General features: G+C 40.1%; 1 protein-coding gene across 1 annotated transcript in view; it reads right to left on the bottom strand.

Annotated features, from left to right (window-relative positions):
* Window positions 1–1713: 1713 nt before the first annotated feature.
* MAP1B (microtubule associated protein 1B) overlaps window positions 1714–16632 on the bottom strand; it is a 68459-nt gene continuing 53540 nt past the window's right edge. The window contains exons 5-7 of the mRNA XM_014882736.2: window positions 9678–16221; window positions 7322–7560; window positions 1714–6296 (exon numbers count right to left, since the gene is read on the bottom strand). Of these exons, the coding sequence (XP_014738222.2) occupies window positions 6141–6296; window positions 7322–7560; window positions 9678–16221 (6939 nt within the window). The 3' untranslated portion in view covers window positions 1714–6140. The remainder of the gene's footprint in view (window positions 6297–7321; window positions 7561–9677; window positions 16222–16632) is intronic.

Here is a 16632-nt window from a genome sequence, read left to right as displayed (position 1 = left end):
CCAACACTGATCCCTGTGGGATACCACTAGAGCACAACTGGATGCAGCACAGTTCACCACCACTCTCTGGCCCTGGCATCCAGCCAGTTCTTAGCAAAGGGTGCACCTGTCCAAGCTGCAGCCTGCCAGCTTTTCCAGGAGTGTGCTATGGGAGATGGTGTCAAAGGAGGCACACAGCAGAACAGAGGATGGTGCACGCTAGTGCTGACTAGTCGCGTCTGTGAAAAATGAGTAGTGACTACAATAGCAGGCAGTGGTCAAGAACTGCTTGCTGAATGAAGGACATGGGCAATGCTTATGGTCCCAGAGATGCTTTAGAAAGCCAAGGAGTTTTGTTGCAAAGTTGAGTGTAAGCTGGATCTATAGCATGTCACTGTAGCTGTTAATCAGAGACCTCTCAACACCTCTTTTTTGCCTCATCCTGAGTACAATGAAAAGCTAAAATTTCCCCCATCCACAGAACACTAGAAATCAAGAATGAACAGTCTACTGGTCTAGGATGCCACAAGACAGATCCCCCATTTTTGATAGACTGAAAAGGTCTGAGGAACCTTCATGTTCCAACGGAATCTGACCTCACAAGCTGAATTTGTTAAGCTATGTTGAAGAAAGGAGCTTTCATGTGGCATCTAGCAGCAGCAAGCCAAACACCACACACCAGGCTGGCTTGGCCCCCATTACACTTATGCAAATGCATAACTTTGCTATGCAGCTGCAAGTAAATGACTGGGACTGAAGCTTGACATGGTCTCCTTTGTACACTCATTTTGATATATTTTAAGTAACGTTAGTGAGTCTACCTCAAAAGCTTCGAAAACCTTGATGCACACATATGCAGAATTATACTTAGGATTTGCAGCACTTGACTTCCCTCATCTAGTCATAATTTTTCTCTATTTCACCATGCTTAGCCCAATTCAAAACAAGTACAGAATTTTTTATTGTCATAAGCTACAAATAAGCCCTTGGACTTTGGAAATTAATAAAGGCCTGCAAACGAAGACTGCTGTTTGAGGGTGAAAGAAATCCCACAGAACCTCTGCTTCTCCTGGGAGTGAGCACGCCTTGCATTTTGCTGCCCCAGCCTTAACCTGCTTTCATGCCATCATCATTGACTTCTGCACATTAGTACAGCAGGCATTGCAGCTGCAAGAACGACAAAGGCAGAAAGCCTTTATCTCACAGCATCCCTCAACAGCAGAAGGGGAATTCTAACGTTTACAGACTAAAAATCTGAACTGAGGGCTCAGCTTCCCCAAATGCCCTGTCCTCTCTACTCACCAAGATGAATGGGTAGTGATGGTCAGGAAGGGTCCGTAAGCACTGGAGACAAGCTGCACTCTTGCTGAACTGCTACAACTTTGGAAAAGACCTCAGGGTGGGCTCAGTTTGATGTAACTTTATTTGGCATCATCTATGTCTGTGTACTTACTGAAAATGAGGTGTTTTCTCATTCTGCTGAGGAGTACAGAAATGAGAACAACAAAGGGAAGCCATGTCATGGTACATCATGGTTATGTTTTGCACCACAAGATAAAAGTATTCTTCCACATTTATTTTCAAGTTTCTAAAGAGAGACTGGGGTTTGTCTGGCAATCAAATAATCACTGGTCTTCAGAAAAAACCCCTCATATACTAGGTAATCATGACTAAGAGAAAAGGAGAACTTAAAAATACATACATACACAAAGACAAGAAACATGTCAACACCACTTTATCACTTTTGTATTTTATTGTGGAACTGAGTTTGATTCCTTTACATCAAATATCCTCAATGGAAGAGGGGATATTGCACACAAATATCATAAAAGCACTACATATTACTTTCACTGGAAACTAATTTTCTACATTAGATATGACTGGATAGAATAGAAGTGATGCAGGATTATAAGACATAATACCATACACAGCTGCAGACTGACACAAACACCATTCAGAACAAGAGAGAGGAGGTGTGTGAGGTGCTTCTCAGCCAGCCACAAGACTTTCTTTCCATAGTTTGGAAGATAATGGCTGCATGCAAATGCGTGAAAGCATATTTCAGATTTTGCCTTTTACATTGAGATTACAGCCCAGTCTTGAAGAGGTTAGCTCCTGCCATCTGGAGCTCTTAGTTAGCCTAGTAGAGAGAAGCTGCTTCTTAAATTTTTTTCTTTCTATATTTTATGCCAGTTTTATTTAGTTTCTAATTTTTTCTTTTTGTAAAGTCACAACAAACAAGAGGTTTTTATTTTTTAAAATTTTAAATAGTAAACATTTTTAAACCAGGTGAATAATATAATTGCCTTCTAAGAAATGCTCACCTCTAGTTGATTTTAGTCTTTTGTTCAATTATTAAGTGACAAGATGAAAGCTTTTCTTTCAAATGTAAACATTGTATTTTTTCATATTCTAGTAAATCCAGACCAAGAAAATTACTATTTCTCTCAAAAACATCATTACTGAGCAAGAACCTCTGGCGACAGATGAACAAAGAGAAGCGCATGACAGAAATGTTCCAAATTGCACAGCAAGTGCTCTTTGGAGCTCATTTGCTTGTGTTGGGAGGGATTGAAAATTCAATTAACAAATTTATTAAATCTTAGTAAAAGAGTACCAGAACTCTTCTAAAATGCATAAGCTATCATAGACAATTAAAAAAACCCCAACATTCATATACACAGTTATCTCCATTCACCACGTATGTAAAATAAGTAAAAAAAAAATCAAAAGTGATTTCTATGAAAGATGGGGTGAAAATAGAGGTCAATGAGTCAGGCCCACCACAGGACTTTGAAAAGGCATGCAAGAGAAGCCCTGTCCAAGTACAAGAGTGGGATGGGATCCCCAAAGTTAATTCTTCATTGAATTATATGAAGCATTATATTAATAGCATAAAGATCATGACTGGGAATGCTGTTATGGGTAATACCATCATTGAAATGGAGTGTTTTTAGCACTCAGATATTGAATCTTTACAATTAGAGTAATCAATAACAAACCATGCTCCTAGAAATCTATGCTGATCAACAGCACTCATCGTTAATGTACACAGTACATTTTGATGACTGTTACACTAAACTAGTTGTGTAGTACTAGGATTAGCACAGGTAGATTAGTTCTACAGGCAGGAAAGTCATTAAGGGCAAGAGGAGCTAATGGAGGAGCTCATTGCTGTGTTGAATCTAGGTGCCATTGCTATTTGGAAGGGGGTTGATGGAATAGGCATTAAAATACCTCAGAATAGCCAGACCAGGGTTTTAATATTCTTGTAGCAGCAAAAAAAGCAAATGTACATGTTAAGGTTAACTGTAACTGTCTAATTATCATTATTATTTCAGAAGTAAAACAAATGCTTCAGCCATCATAAACTTGCTTGGGCATATTTAAGGCTTGATTCCAATTTAATTTACAGTAGGATCAGATGACTGTAACTTCCCTGACAGTAGTGAAATTGCTCCTGATTCACAGGAGTAAGTGGCATAAGTGAGATTAGTCACAAGACCACTGCTGTACTTAACACAATTTTCTACCAAAGCAGAGATACAAACCATTTCAGGTGTTGTCAGAAAAGCAGAAAATCTGTTCCCACCCACTCAAAACGTTTGAATTCTGACCTATATAATAAAGTAGACAAATCAGAAAGAATTATAGAAATAGTACAACTATTCTGCCAAAAATTTTGCCCATATCTTTGTAGGATATGTATTACAAAAGCATTTTTAAGTGAATGACATGAGCCCAGCAAACATGCTTGTTTTCACAATACATTTCCATCTGCCTTTTGTGCCATAGTCACTCTGAGTTATTCTTAACTACTTAAAAGGTATAGCAATAAATAAAACAGCATTGCTAGAGAAACCTAGAAAAAGAGAAGAAGACATTAAAAATAAATCAAAACCCCAACCACTGACAAACAGTAATTCACAGCATTAAATGGGCATGAGAAGCCCACATTTACAAGACTCTAAACCAGAATTTAAAAACCCTCATAAAAATTAGGAGTGCAAACATACACCTATTAAACAAAAATATCCTAACAATGTAAAATTGAAATAAATTATAAGTAAAGAAAATAAAATGAGGTCATAGTTCACTACATTGTAAATCTTGATACCAGCCATAATGGTGATTCATACAACCAGCACATAACTCCGTGCTGGAGGCCTTTACACCTTCTTAAATTGAGATTTGCAGACCTTCTGCAATGCAACAAGATTTTAAAAATTGGGATAAAACTTCTGAGACTAAAAAATCCAAATCTCAGAGCAGTAATGTTGTTCATCTGCAAGCAGTCTAGAGAATGAAAAGAAGGGAGAGAAGAAGAAAAGGAAAGGAAGAAAAAGAGAACAGTAAAGGAAGAGGCAAGGAAAAGGAAGAGGAAAGGAAGTGAAAGAGGAAATGAGAGAAGGAGAGAGGAGTAAAGGAAAGAGAAGGAAAGAAGGAAATGAAAGAATTGAGAAAAGAGGAAAGGAAAGGAGAAGAGAAGGGAAAGGAAGGAAAAGGGAAGATAAGGGACTTATTTTAGCTTATTGCTTGTTCTATCCTTTTTCAAGATCTTGTGAGGGTTGAGAATGTGGGTTACAACCTTTTAAGTATTGAGCAATCAACTTCTCAAATCCCATTTTCTGTCATCATCAACAGAATAATTTTACTACGAGGGTATCCTTCCATACCCCTCTCCCCAAAAAGGTATTGACAGTTGACTATTTTCAATAAATTTTACCTCAATATCCATTCTCACTAGAATCTTAAACAACACTACTCATTTATCTTGCAAAACTACTAAAAAGAATGCCTTCACCTGAAAAATCTTCTTTGCATTTACCTGTAAATGAAAATGTTAGTTACAAATCATGTATTAAAAGTTCACACAGCACTAAAGAGAAAGACTTCTGTACATTTGTTCCCAGGTTCACTCTTAAATTAAACAAATAAAATCAGGTAAGACAAAGGAAGGTTGAACTCTGTACAGGCTCACAGGTAACCTTTTCCATCATTCTGAATGTTTCGCTAAGTTTTGTAACTCTGATACTGGACACCACTTCAATCTTGCTTCCACAGTACAAAAGGAGCCTTCAGAAAAAAGCTCATCTTGCCTTGTTGAGCTGTCCGGGTGCATCAATGAAGCGTTCACATAGCTAATATACGTAATTCATAGCACCAAACCATTTGACCAGTCAGGTAAGTTCCTAATACCACACGTGTACACTCACACTTCTTTACTGGTGTAACTATGATCCTACAGAGATGTTTTATAAATTGCTGTCGCAGCATTAAAAAATAAGTGCATCAAGTTTCTTTGTACATTCAAGTCACTTTCTAAGGCAAATTGTCTACTGTATGTACTCCCGACCGCTTTGGTATTTTGCTTCAGGTAATCGACAGTGGACATGGGTGTTCAAGCATGTGGACTGGTCAGTTCTGGCTGGAGTGAGTGGGCTTTCACTGGAAGCATGCCTTAGACCAATAATTCTGCATGTTGTAAGAAAGGTTTTAGACTTCTGGATGGGGTGCAGACTACATGCATATTTGGCCTATGATTGTTACAGTGTGTCAGTATGCAGAGTTCAAATTAAAGTGGAAAGCTGCTGATGAGTGATTAGGTCATACATCCCTTCCTAGCCATGTTCTCTTTATTTATATTTTTGAGCTAACTTAATTCTTTAAAAAAAGGATCCCCATAGTGATAGCTCATATTTGATAAAAATTTAAAACTTTCTTCACATGTGAGAACATAAGCAGGCTGTAGTAAGCGATACATCTATTGCCATGAGACTAATGCAGACCTAATAATTTACTACTTTCTCCTCCTACCCCTCTCTCTTTCTCTCTTTGTGTTTCTTTAGAGGGCAAATGCCTCTACCTGGCAAAAGTCATTTAGGGTTGCTAGTGCATGGTTTCAAAATGTTCAGTGGAGATGCAACTGGATCTGTATTTTCGCAGTAATTTGTACTCTACTATGGGAAGACTGTTATTTCCCTTAGCAACCAACAAAGACTGAAAAATATTAGTGACTTGCATCACTGTGACACAGTATAGCATTTGGCAGGTATATAGTTCAGCAGTTGAAATAGATGAGTTGAATTTTCAGATAAGGTGTTTTCAAACTGACGGATTTCTGGAAACAAAGTTTCGTCTTGTAATGCACGATCTTGTTCTTACAGTTCAATCTTGCATGCAGGAAAAGATTCATCTTGCATAACAACAGTGCTGCTGCTTGCCAAAACCATGATGTTAAGATCCTGCTGTTTCTCATGTGTCTCTTGATACCATTCCCTCATCACTTCTGAGTCATGGGTTGGGATTAAAGTCACCTGCAACACAAAATGAAAGTCCTGTTGGAATGGACCACAGAAACAGCTGTTATGCAAAATGCCTTTTTAAGAAGCTCCAGCCAACAAGTATGTTTCCCTTTAGGAAAGAGTGGATTTTTATGCAATACATACTTGGATAAATAGATGGATAAAAGGAAATCAACATGTAGGTAAAGTAGAATGACTGCAAATAAGTACTTTATCAAAATAAAATGTTGTTTTTTTAAGCTGCTGAGATGCAGCTTTCTAGAAAAGCTTCAGATTGTAATCTACACTGGTAACTCTTCAGATTATAGACAAATGTTTTGTTTAGTTATTCATCATAATGGAAAGGCACATTAAGTTTCCAAATGCATGTAATTACTCAATAAAGTGTGAAGCATGTCTTCCCTACTTAATACTGCAACAATGCCAAACTCAAATATGCCAAGATCACGTGAGTGGTGTAGTAAAATTATGAAACAGCCAACTGGTCATATAAGCCAGTTCTCAGCTGTTTTAAAAACCAGGAACTGGCGTGAAGGGTCAGAGATGTGGGAGCAGCTGAGGGCAGTGCAGCTCTGTGCTTCACATATCATCAATGGTTTCACTGGTGCTCAGCCTGGGGCCCTGCTGGGGTTTAGGATTCTTCCTTCTGTTTCTTTCTCTCACGGAAATTTCTCCCATATATGTTGCTAGGAGACAATAACGACCGGGGACTTAGGAGAGGCAAAAGAAGTTGCCCTACCTCAGAGGAGGAGTGCCTAGCTATCCTTTCTTTTTACCTGGGGGTTTCTCTGGGAAGGGCAGAGATACCGGGAGAATTGGTCTGGGAAAAAGGTGTTAGGTGCAGGTCCCAGCTCTCTCTTTCCTTCCTCACATTCTCCATTCCAAAGGAGGTTCCTGCCTTCCTTGGCAAACACCTGTCTGTCAAACCAAGACAGGGCTCCATCCTCTGGCAGCTGCTATCCACTCCAGAGGTGCTCTAGTTTCTCATAGCTGAGAAAGGTTAGATTTCCAGGTTGAGATAGGAGGGAAGAGCCTACCTGCATGTTACTCTCCCACTGCGCCTTGCCCTCCAGCAGGGAGTCCAGAACAGCCCTGCTTGGCTCCTCAGCCGCAGCATCATTCCCGCTCACCACATAGTAGGATGACCGCACCCTCTTGAAAAACTCAACATCAACATTCTTGCTATTGCTGTGGTTGGGAATGTACACCAGATCCAAATACACTGGAGGTCCTGGAGGCACTGCTGTAGATTTTGCCACCTTAGTATTCCCAGGTCCTTTGGAAACCAAACAACAAAAGAATATATCACAGGCTGGTTAAAAGCATGCTCTGTTAATTGCTGTTATAACCACTGAGGTGAGATGTGTCCAATTATGGAATTACCCTCCTACATATAACGAAAGTTACAGTTTTATTATACTCCAATTATGATTGTAACGGGAGGAAAAACCCGAAAAACTGGAGCTATATAATACAATAAGAAATCACTATCATGTAACAAAAAGTTGTCTGAACTTTTTCCAGAAATATACCACTACTACCCAGCAATTACTATGCAGGGCTGTGATTAGTGAATTACCATTCAGTAAATTGTGGTATTATTTTCCTGATGAAGAACTGCAGCTTTTTGAAAGTCTAGGGTATGAATGATTATAAAATCTAGTATCACACAGGAAGCCATGAAAATTTGAAGCAGTCCTAAAATCTGAGGCACATAGTGAGACATGATAGCAATTGATATGCTCAGGCTGCCTTAGAGATGTAGCAGGAGGCTACTACATGTAAACACAAAGAGGGTCAAGGAGGAACTTGGAAGGAGAAAGCTGCAAAGCAATTCGAGGAACAGAGTGAAGTATTTGTCTGGCTCCTGTATCCTTTTTTGCACACAGAAATTAGCCACTTATCACAAAAAGTAGGGGGAAGCGTTTCTTTGCTGCTGTACATAGTTTATATATAGTACTTGTTCTAAGAGCTTCAGTCAAAATGAAGTGCAACATGTAAACACATTAAAAATATTACACAAAATAATGCATCTTTTTCTCTAAACTGAATCATGGTGTAAACTAAAAACTGGGCTTCAGCCAGTAATTTTACCCAGATGATCAACATTTATGGCTTATTAACTTTCTCATGTTGATTAAGATTGGTAAACAATTATCTAAGCAATACGATCAATTTAGGGTCAAACAGTGTAAGGGTCAACAAACTGCCTTAGAGTTGTCTAGCATGTCCTGACTGTCACCATAGGGCAAAATGCCAAATGAAGTGGTAAGATTTCCCGATTTAGAGAGTTTTTCTATTGGTTTTCTTACAAAATATTTTAGCATTTTTGATGATAGAAAGATCTCTGATGTCTGTTTTAGTTGGGCATACCAACACTGATTAAGATAATTGTTGCTACATTTTTACAATTGTATGTAATGACTAATTATTCCAGCACATACCTGAGAAGTATGCCTAATGACTTTAATGTAGAGCTGAAGTGCTGCAGAAATGCACAGCAGGAATAACTACATTGCTGCTTTAAAATGTATCTTCTAACAGAGAGACTCAAACGATAGTGTGAGAAAGGAACAGTGGACTGCCAAAAACGGGGAAGCTAAGGACAGCTGAATGTTGGTTTGTTTGTGCTGAATCCTAGTAAAGCTCCTTGTAAAGAAGCTTTCAATGGAACACCAGTCCTCACAGAAGAAAAATCAAAGTATCCTCCAAATAGTTCCTAACAAGGTCTGCCGGAAACAACAGATTAGCACAATACTTCCTTCAGTAATCTAATTCATATTTTTATTGCTATTTAGAATGGACAACAGGCATTCAAAATTACATTAACTTTCTGTATGTTTAGTCATCACTGATGGCGTAAGACCATATTACGTGACCTACATGCTTAGTTCAGTCAAAATGCTTTTAGTAATGTTAAATTTTTTAAAATGCTGCTTTTAAAATCAATCCAGCAAAGTAATAGGAGCATCCAAAGAGATAGTGACTTTGCCTCCCAGAATATTAAATTGTATTAATTTATGCTGAAGAGAATTGTATCTACTTATTTCTCACAATGAATAAAGGGTTTCACTTTGCTACTGATTTTACTTCACCTACTAAAGTCGTATTTTCAATTCTATTAGGTGGTTAACTGCTTAGACAGCTTGTATTAAATTATTTCTATTTTACGTACTCTCTGGGCAAACTGACATCAATTTTCTCAAATTATAGAAGTAAAACTAGTGAATTTAATGCATTTAAATGTGGCATTTACATGCTGGATTTATACCTCAAACCTGAACTTTCTTTGAGGATATGCCACAAACCACACTCAGCTGATATAATGGCAAACTAATTACACTGCAACAACTAAGAAAATCGTAACACTAGGGCACTGCTATTCGTCCTTACCTGTGGTTGCAGTCTTTGCCGACTTGGATGTTGTTGTATTTGCTGCATTCTTGGTATCCTTATCTTTCTCTTCCGCTCGAGACTTTACCTCTGGATTAGAGATATTTTTGGTTGCCTTCTCCACAGATTCCTTCTTTTTTGGAGAAGCTGTTCTGGAAATTTTTTCTAAAGATTCTTTCGTAGCTGGCTTTGGTGAGGCCACTTGTTTTGATTTACCATCACTTTTTTTAACAGGAGAAGATGACTTGGTCTTTGTGCCCTGCTTTTTCGTCTTTGTCTTTTCTTTAAGGTCCTTCTTCAAAGCTTTACCTAAATTCTGTTCAACCGGCAGAGCCTCTGGATCAACCATGGTAACATCAGGATGCCTGGGGGAAGGGCTGCGATCCTGCATTGGGACAGGCGGTGGGTCAATGTGTTTGTATGTAATTGTCTTGTCCGTTGGAATGGTTTCCGACTCATCTTCTGAGTCAATGTTAGCATCTGCAGTGATGGAAGGGCATTCCTCAGTCTCCGGGGGAACATCCGAATCGGTCTGAGACGGGGCAGACTCGCTCACAGATGTGGGAGGGGTCTCATCACACTGCCGCCCTTGCTGCTTTCCCCCCGAAGGAGGCTGAGCTCCCCCAGCCTGAGTTAGTGGCTTCTCTTGGTCTTGAGACTGTTCTTCACTTGCAAACCACTCAAGGGGATTTGGGTTGATAAATGAGGGTGAGAGTTCAGTTTTGGGATGTTTATATTCACAAGAGGACACAAGGCATAAGTCAACATCTTGACGGGATTCTGCTAGCGATTTACTTGGAGTAAAAGGTGCACTTGCTTCATAGGAATAGCTGGTAGCTTCGGGCGACCTCCCAGTGCTGGCTCTCCCAGTTGTCTCGAATGAGTAGTCTGTGGCTTCAGGTGAACTGGAGGCTTTCCCAGTTGTCTCATAAGAGTAAGTCATGGCCTCTGATGACCTGGTGGTACTCCCAATTGTCTCATAGCAGTAGCCAACAGCTTCTGGTGACTTAGAAGTTTTCCTTGTCTCATAGGAGTAATCCATAGTATCAGGTGATCTGGTAGCTTTCCCAGTTAACTCATAGGAATAATCTGTGGCTTCAGGTGATTTGGTGGTTTTCCCAGCTGTCTCATAGGAATAATCTGTGGCCCCTGGTGACATGGTGGTTTTCCCTGTTATCTGATAAGAATAATCTGTGACTTCAGATGACCTCATATTTTTTGCAATTATCTCATATGAATAGTCTGTATCCTCGGGTGACCTAGTACTGTTCCTGGTTATCTCATAGGAATAATCTGTGGTCTCAGGAGACCTAGTAGTTTTTCTGCTTGTCTCATAGGAATAATCCATGTCTTGAGGTGACCTAGTAGATTTTCCTACTGCCTCATAGGAATAACTAATATTCTCTGGGGACCTAGTAGTTTTCTCTCTGGCCTCATATGAATAACTAAGTTCTTCTGGTGACCTGCTGCTTTTCTCTGAATCTTCTTTATCTGGGCTGAGTAAAGGTTCTGGACTGTGCTTTGATAGGGGCTCCTGATAACCAAAGGCTTTGACAGAAGACATTCGCTGTGACAACAACGGTGTGTGACTAGCTGACACTGCCTCTGTGACTGCAGGAGGTGAATCTGGAAAAGTAGGTGAGTACAGGGGAGAAGATTCCCTTGGAGTTAATGGAGATAGGTCAGATTTTGGTGACAGCTTTTCTCCTAGGCTCTGCACCTTTTCTGAGGTAAAAGAAGAATGCAGTGACATCTCTCTGGGTGGAACACCACCTGAATAGGTTTCCTCTGGCAGTGGTGAAGCTACCTGGGAAGGCGTATGAGCTGATGAAGTTGAGGATGAAGCTTCAATTTGAGAAACTGAAATAATTTCTGAAATATCTTTCTCTTGAGAGTAATATGACTGTTCCACAGGTGAAATCTTCCGTGCAAAAGGAGACTCCTGTACATCTGAAGGGCTGTAATCTACTTCCGTTGGTCCATTTTCAGATATATGGTGTACACTAGTGCCTACAGCAGGATATTCAGGAGACTGCCTACTAAAATCCATTGCTAAAGACTGCTCAGGTGACTCCCGACCATATTCTACTGACATAGCTGACTGCTCAGGAGATCTGTGATCAAGCACCGGTGTTCTTGATTTTGCAGTTTTAGGTGAAAAATCTGGTGGAGAAATTGACATAGGCCTTGGACACTCTTCTTTTGATGGAGACATTTCTGTTTCCTGAAAAGTTGTTGGTGTTTGTACAACTGAGACTGAGAGGGAATCATCAACTTCAGTAGAGTGGGGAGAACCAACCTCAGCATGCAAAGAAGGAGATACATCATCAGTCGTTGGTTCTGGAAATGAACTAGTAGCAACAGATGCTGTAGAGACAGAAGCTACTCCTTCTATATGGGAATAGGTGTCTTCTGCAACAACCTCATCAACAGGAGTTGCAGACTTGTCAGAGACAGTGCCTTCAGAAATTGACATTTTGGTATCTTCTTTTAAAGAACCAAACTGACTGATATCTATTTGAGTCGGTGAGAGATCACCTGCTAACTTCCGCTCATCCAAGACCAGTGAAGACTGAGAGCTGCTGGGTTCTGTATCCTCCATTTTCCTTTCCAGGCTGAAGCTTTCCTTAATTACCATAAATTCCATGCTTTTTTCATCTTGTTTATCTTGGAAGAGGCCCACAGAGCTTGCTTCAGAAGCTGGGCTCATCTGAGCAGGTGATTTGTCTTTTTCAGGTTTCCCCTCAGAAGGACTTCCGTAATCTCTGGTGGGAGACTTTAAATCAGCACTCAAAAATGTATCATAAGGGGTCTCTGAACCTATCAGTGGCGGACTTCGCAGAGGAGAGAGAACCTTTTCAATAGGAGATTCTGAATCTGGCACAGGCTCATCCATAGGGCTTATTCTGCATTTTGCAGACTCATCTTTGACTTCACTGAACTCAAAGCTAACAGGAGCTTCTGTTGACTTTTCACTGGTTTCAGAGGGAAGCTGACTGGACTTTTCATCAGTGGGAGACTGATAATAAGGTGTGTGGCCAGCACTACCAGCAGCAGACTGTGAAGGAGATGCTACTTCTAATGTTTTATCTTCAGGGCTTACACAGTGCTCTTCAGCAACTTCTTGGTGTACATCAGGCAATTTAGCAGTGGGGACAGACTCAGAAGGAACCTTGATCTCATTGGGAGTGAGTGAAAAGTTCACACTACGTTCACTCAGTGGTGTTCTGGCAACAGGCGATGGAGGGGACAAACTGTCAGCTGGACTCTTGGCTGAACTATCCTTTCCACCATCTTCTTGATAGGGTTCTTTAATTTCTAATTTGTCAGTGCCTTGGATTTCACTTTCTCTTTGCCGGTATACATCTTGGAATGCAGATTTGCAGAATTTGTCTTCCTCTAGTGAAGAGGGTGGTGAGATGGTGGAAGCTGAGGCATTATAATCCTTACCTTCTGTGGCCTCTGTTTTGGATCCTTCAGATAACCCATTAAAAGCATCTGGAAGTGGAGAAAGTTTAGCTCTGCTGAACTCTTGAGAGTACAGTGATGTCTCATACTTGGTAATGTTCACATATTCCTGAGAGGGTGACTCGCTTTCCTCATTGTTAGTTTCATCACTCATGACATCTCGGGGTGTTGACATTTCATCCATTGGAGTTGGTTCACTGGATATTTCAATGGTGGACTGTGTGTAACCTGAAGTAGCAGTGAATTCCTCAGGTTGATCTTCTCTATTTTCTTCATCGGAAACGGTGGCTTCACTTTCTGAACCACCAGGTAGTGTCTCATCATGGATGGAAGAAGCTGGTTCAATCACTGGAGACTGAGACTCTGAGCGTTTAGTGGGTGTAATTATGAGTAATCCATATTTATCCTCGGCTTCCCCAGATTCTGCAGCTTTGTCTACCACAGCCATCACATAATCTTCTTCAGCTTCTGTTTTTTCAGTTTCCTCTTCATCTCTGATGTCTTCTGCTTTGTCTTCCTCATCTTCTTCAGTTTCTTCAGTTTCTGCCTTTTCTATTGCTTCTTCCCTGTCTTCTTCAGCTCGTTCATCAGATGCCTCATAATCTGCCTTTTCAATATACTTTTCATCTTTAATGTTAACATCTGCTTGAGTCATTACTTTTTCTGAGCCACCTTCAATTTTTCTTGATTCTTCCATATATGTTTTTGTGGCATCCAGTCGTGTTTTTTCTCCTTCACTTTCATCTCGTTCTTCAGCTTCTTCTGTCTCTGCCTTTTCTTCATAATCTGCTTCAGATGATTCTTCCAAACCAGTTCCCTCATCTTCAAACTTTTCATTGTCATCAACCTTGTGTTTTTCCACAGGTTCCAATTCTTCCGGTGTCTGCTCACACTCACCCTCAGCCTCTGTGGTAGTTATGCCTTCATCAGATGACTCAGCAGGTCCTTCATTATCCAATTTTTCTTTTTGTATTTCAAAGGCATCTTTTTGTACGGTGCCAGTGAGTTTCAGATCATCCTTTGTAAGTGCAACTTGAGATTTAGTTTCTTTTATTGTTTCTACCTCTTCAGCTTTTAATTCCTCAAAATCCTTTGTTAAATCCTCTGGTGAAGACATAAGGGATCTCTCTGCTTCAAGCTCCTTTCCACCAGCTGTAATTTCTGCAGCTGCTAGAGTTGTGGCTCCAACTGCTGCAAGGGCAGCTTGTGCTCCACTGACTTTGAGATCCTTCTTCACACTCTTAACTTTTCCTTTTTCCTTTGGCTTTCCAGCAGGTACTGCTTCTTTTTTAGCAGGTTCCTCCTTCTTTTGTGGTTTAGGCTTTGCTGCTGGCTTTTTTGCATCATTTGAAGGAGTAGCTGTCTTCTTTGTTTCTTTAGGAACCTTCTTGATGTCCTTTTTGGCTTCTTTGTCTTCCTTCTTGATTTCCTTCTTCTCTTCTTTTTTAGTTTCTTTTTTCACGTCTTTTGTTGAAGCTTCTTTCTTTATTTCCTTCTTTGTTTCCTTCTTCTCTTCCTTTTTCACCTCTTTTTTAACTTCTTTCTTGATCTCTTCTTTTTTTGGTTTTTCCTCTTTTTTGATGGGTGTTTTCTCCTCTTTTTTAGAAACCTCTTTCTTTGGCTTTTCTTTGTCCTCCTTCTTTTCTTCAGGTTTTGATTTGACTTCCTTTTTCACTGTCTTCTCCTTTGACAATTTTGGTTTTACATCTGTACTTTGTTTTTCAGGAATTTCAGATTTCACTGGTTGTTCTTCCTTACTTGCAATGTCTTTTTCCACCACTATTGGTTTGGTCTCTACTTTTGCTGGCTTTTCTTTTTTAGCTGGAACTTTTTCTTTGCTTTCTAGCTTCTGAGGCTTTTCTGGTACTGGACTAGGCTTCACAGGCTCTGGTGTTTCTTCTTTAGATTCCTTTCTGACAGGCTTATTTGGTGGTGTCTTTGCAGCAGGCTTCAGACTCTCCTTGCTATCTGTTCGCTGTTTCAATTTTGCTTGTTTCACAGCCGGACTAGCAATGTTCCCAGTTAGGTCTTTTTGTGTAACCATTGGTTGTTTAAGGAAGTCTAAGTGTTTGAGTTTTTCTAGTCCCTCTAGAATATTATACTGGGTGCTGTTTCCAGGAAAGAGAACTCGGATTATTTTTTCTGCAGGATTAGCTGGATGCCACACAATCAGGGATGAGACTGAGGTGAAGTAGGATAATGGAATGTCTAGTTCTTGGCCATTTGGTAGCAGGAATTCAGCTTTATCTTTGTTACTACCGCTCCACTGCTGCATAAAATATTGCATCTCTTTGCTGTTTTTGACAGGATTAAGCACATACATCTCAAGTTTGCCAACTCCCATTTTCTGAAATAAAATTATAGGGTCAATGGTATTTCCTGTGTTTCTGAAAAGAGGTTCTGGTTTCATAGACAATTTATTTAAATACTGGAGAGTAAAACAAGCTTCTTCTACACTCCTTTTAACTCTAAGATTAGGATCCAGGTTCTTCAGGTTCTCAGGTACATTAAGGAACACAACTCCTAAATCAGGTGAGATCAGATTTTTCATCCAGTCACTGTTGGTAGTAGACCCTTGAGACTGTTCCTCTTCTAGTTCAGCTATCTTTCGCTGAAGCATGCTATTGATTCCTGGCAGATTGTCATCTCCGATGTGAGTGAGCAGAATGGAATCTACCCTGTCCAAGTGCCGGATAAGTTTCCAAAAACAAGATTTTCTTTCAGATCCTCCATTGATAAGCATATTGAATCCATTCACTGCGAACAATGCAGAGTCTCCTCTTCCCCCTGGGAAAATGTAACAGCAGGGCTTGGAGAGCTTCAAGAAACCTCCTGAGGTTGGAGGTTCCAAAATGTCAAAAGGTGATGGCACTTCTACTGATTCTGACAGATATTCTGTGAATTCAGAGAGTCCTTCCATCTCAGGCAATATGGAAGCTGAGTTGAGTTTAATGTTAATAAAGTCTTGAAGGTTGTGTCTATCAAGGTTGGAATTTTTCCAGTCCCCTTCCTCAGGGCAGAAAAGAGTTAGGCTGGCTTTGTTCGCAGGGTGTGTGGTGCTCAACAGTTCACCAATCTAGAGTTATAAAACAAAAACACAAGAAGATGCATACAAATTCAGTTTTTAATGACAATTAATGTCAACACATAATATTCCCTGATGAGATACAGATGAGGGGACTGGAACATCTCTCTTAGGAGGTGAGAATGTGGGAGCTGGGCCTGTTTAGTCCAGAGAAGTCTGAGAGGGGTTCTTGGGAATACATACTAAATATCTCAAAGGCAAGTGTCAAGAGGATGGTACCAGATTCTTTTCGGTGGTGGCCAGTGACAGGACAAGGAGCAATGGCCAAAAGCTAAATCACAAGTTCCACTTCAAAATGAGGGATAACTTCTTTATGTTGAGGCTGGCAGAGCACTGGAACAGGCTGCCCAGGGAGGCTGTGGAGTGCCTTTCTCTGGAGATTTTCAAAATCTACTTGGACAT

Source organism: Sturnus vulgaris, chromosome Z, assembly GCF_052056855.1.
Source record: "Sturnus vulgaris isolate bStuVul1 chromosome Z, bStuVul1.hap1, whole genome shotgun sequence".
Classification (NCBI taxonomy): Eukaryota; Metazoa; Chordata; class Aves; order Passeriformes; family Sturnidae; genus Sturnus; species Sturnus vulgaris.
This window is presented reverse-complemented; position numbering and strand designations above follow the sequence as displayed.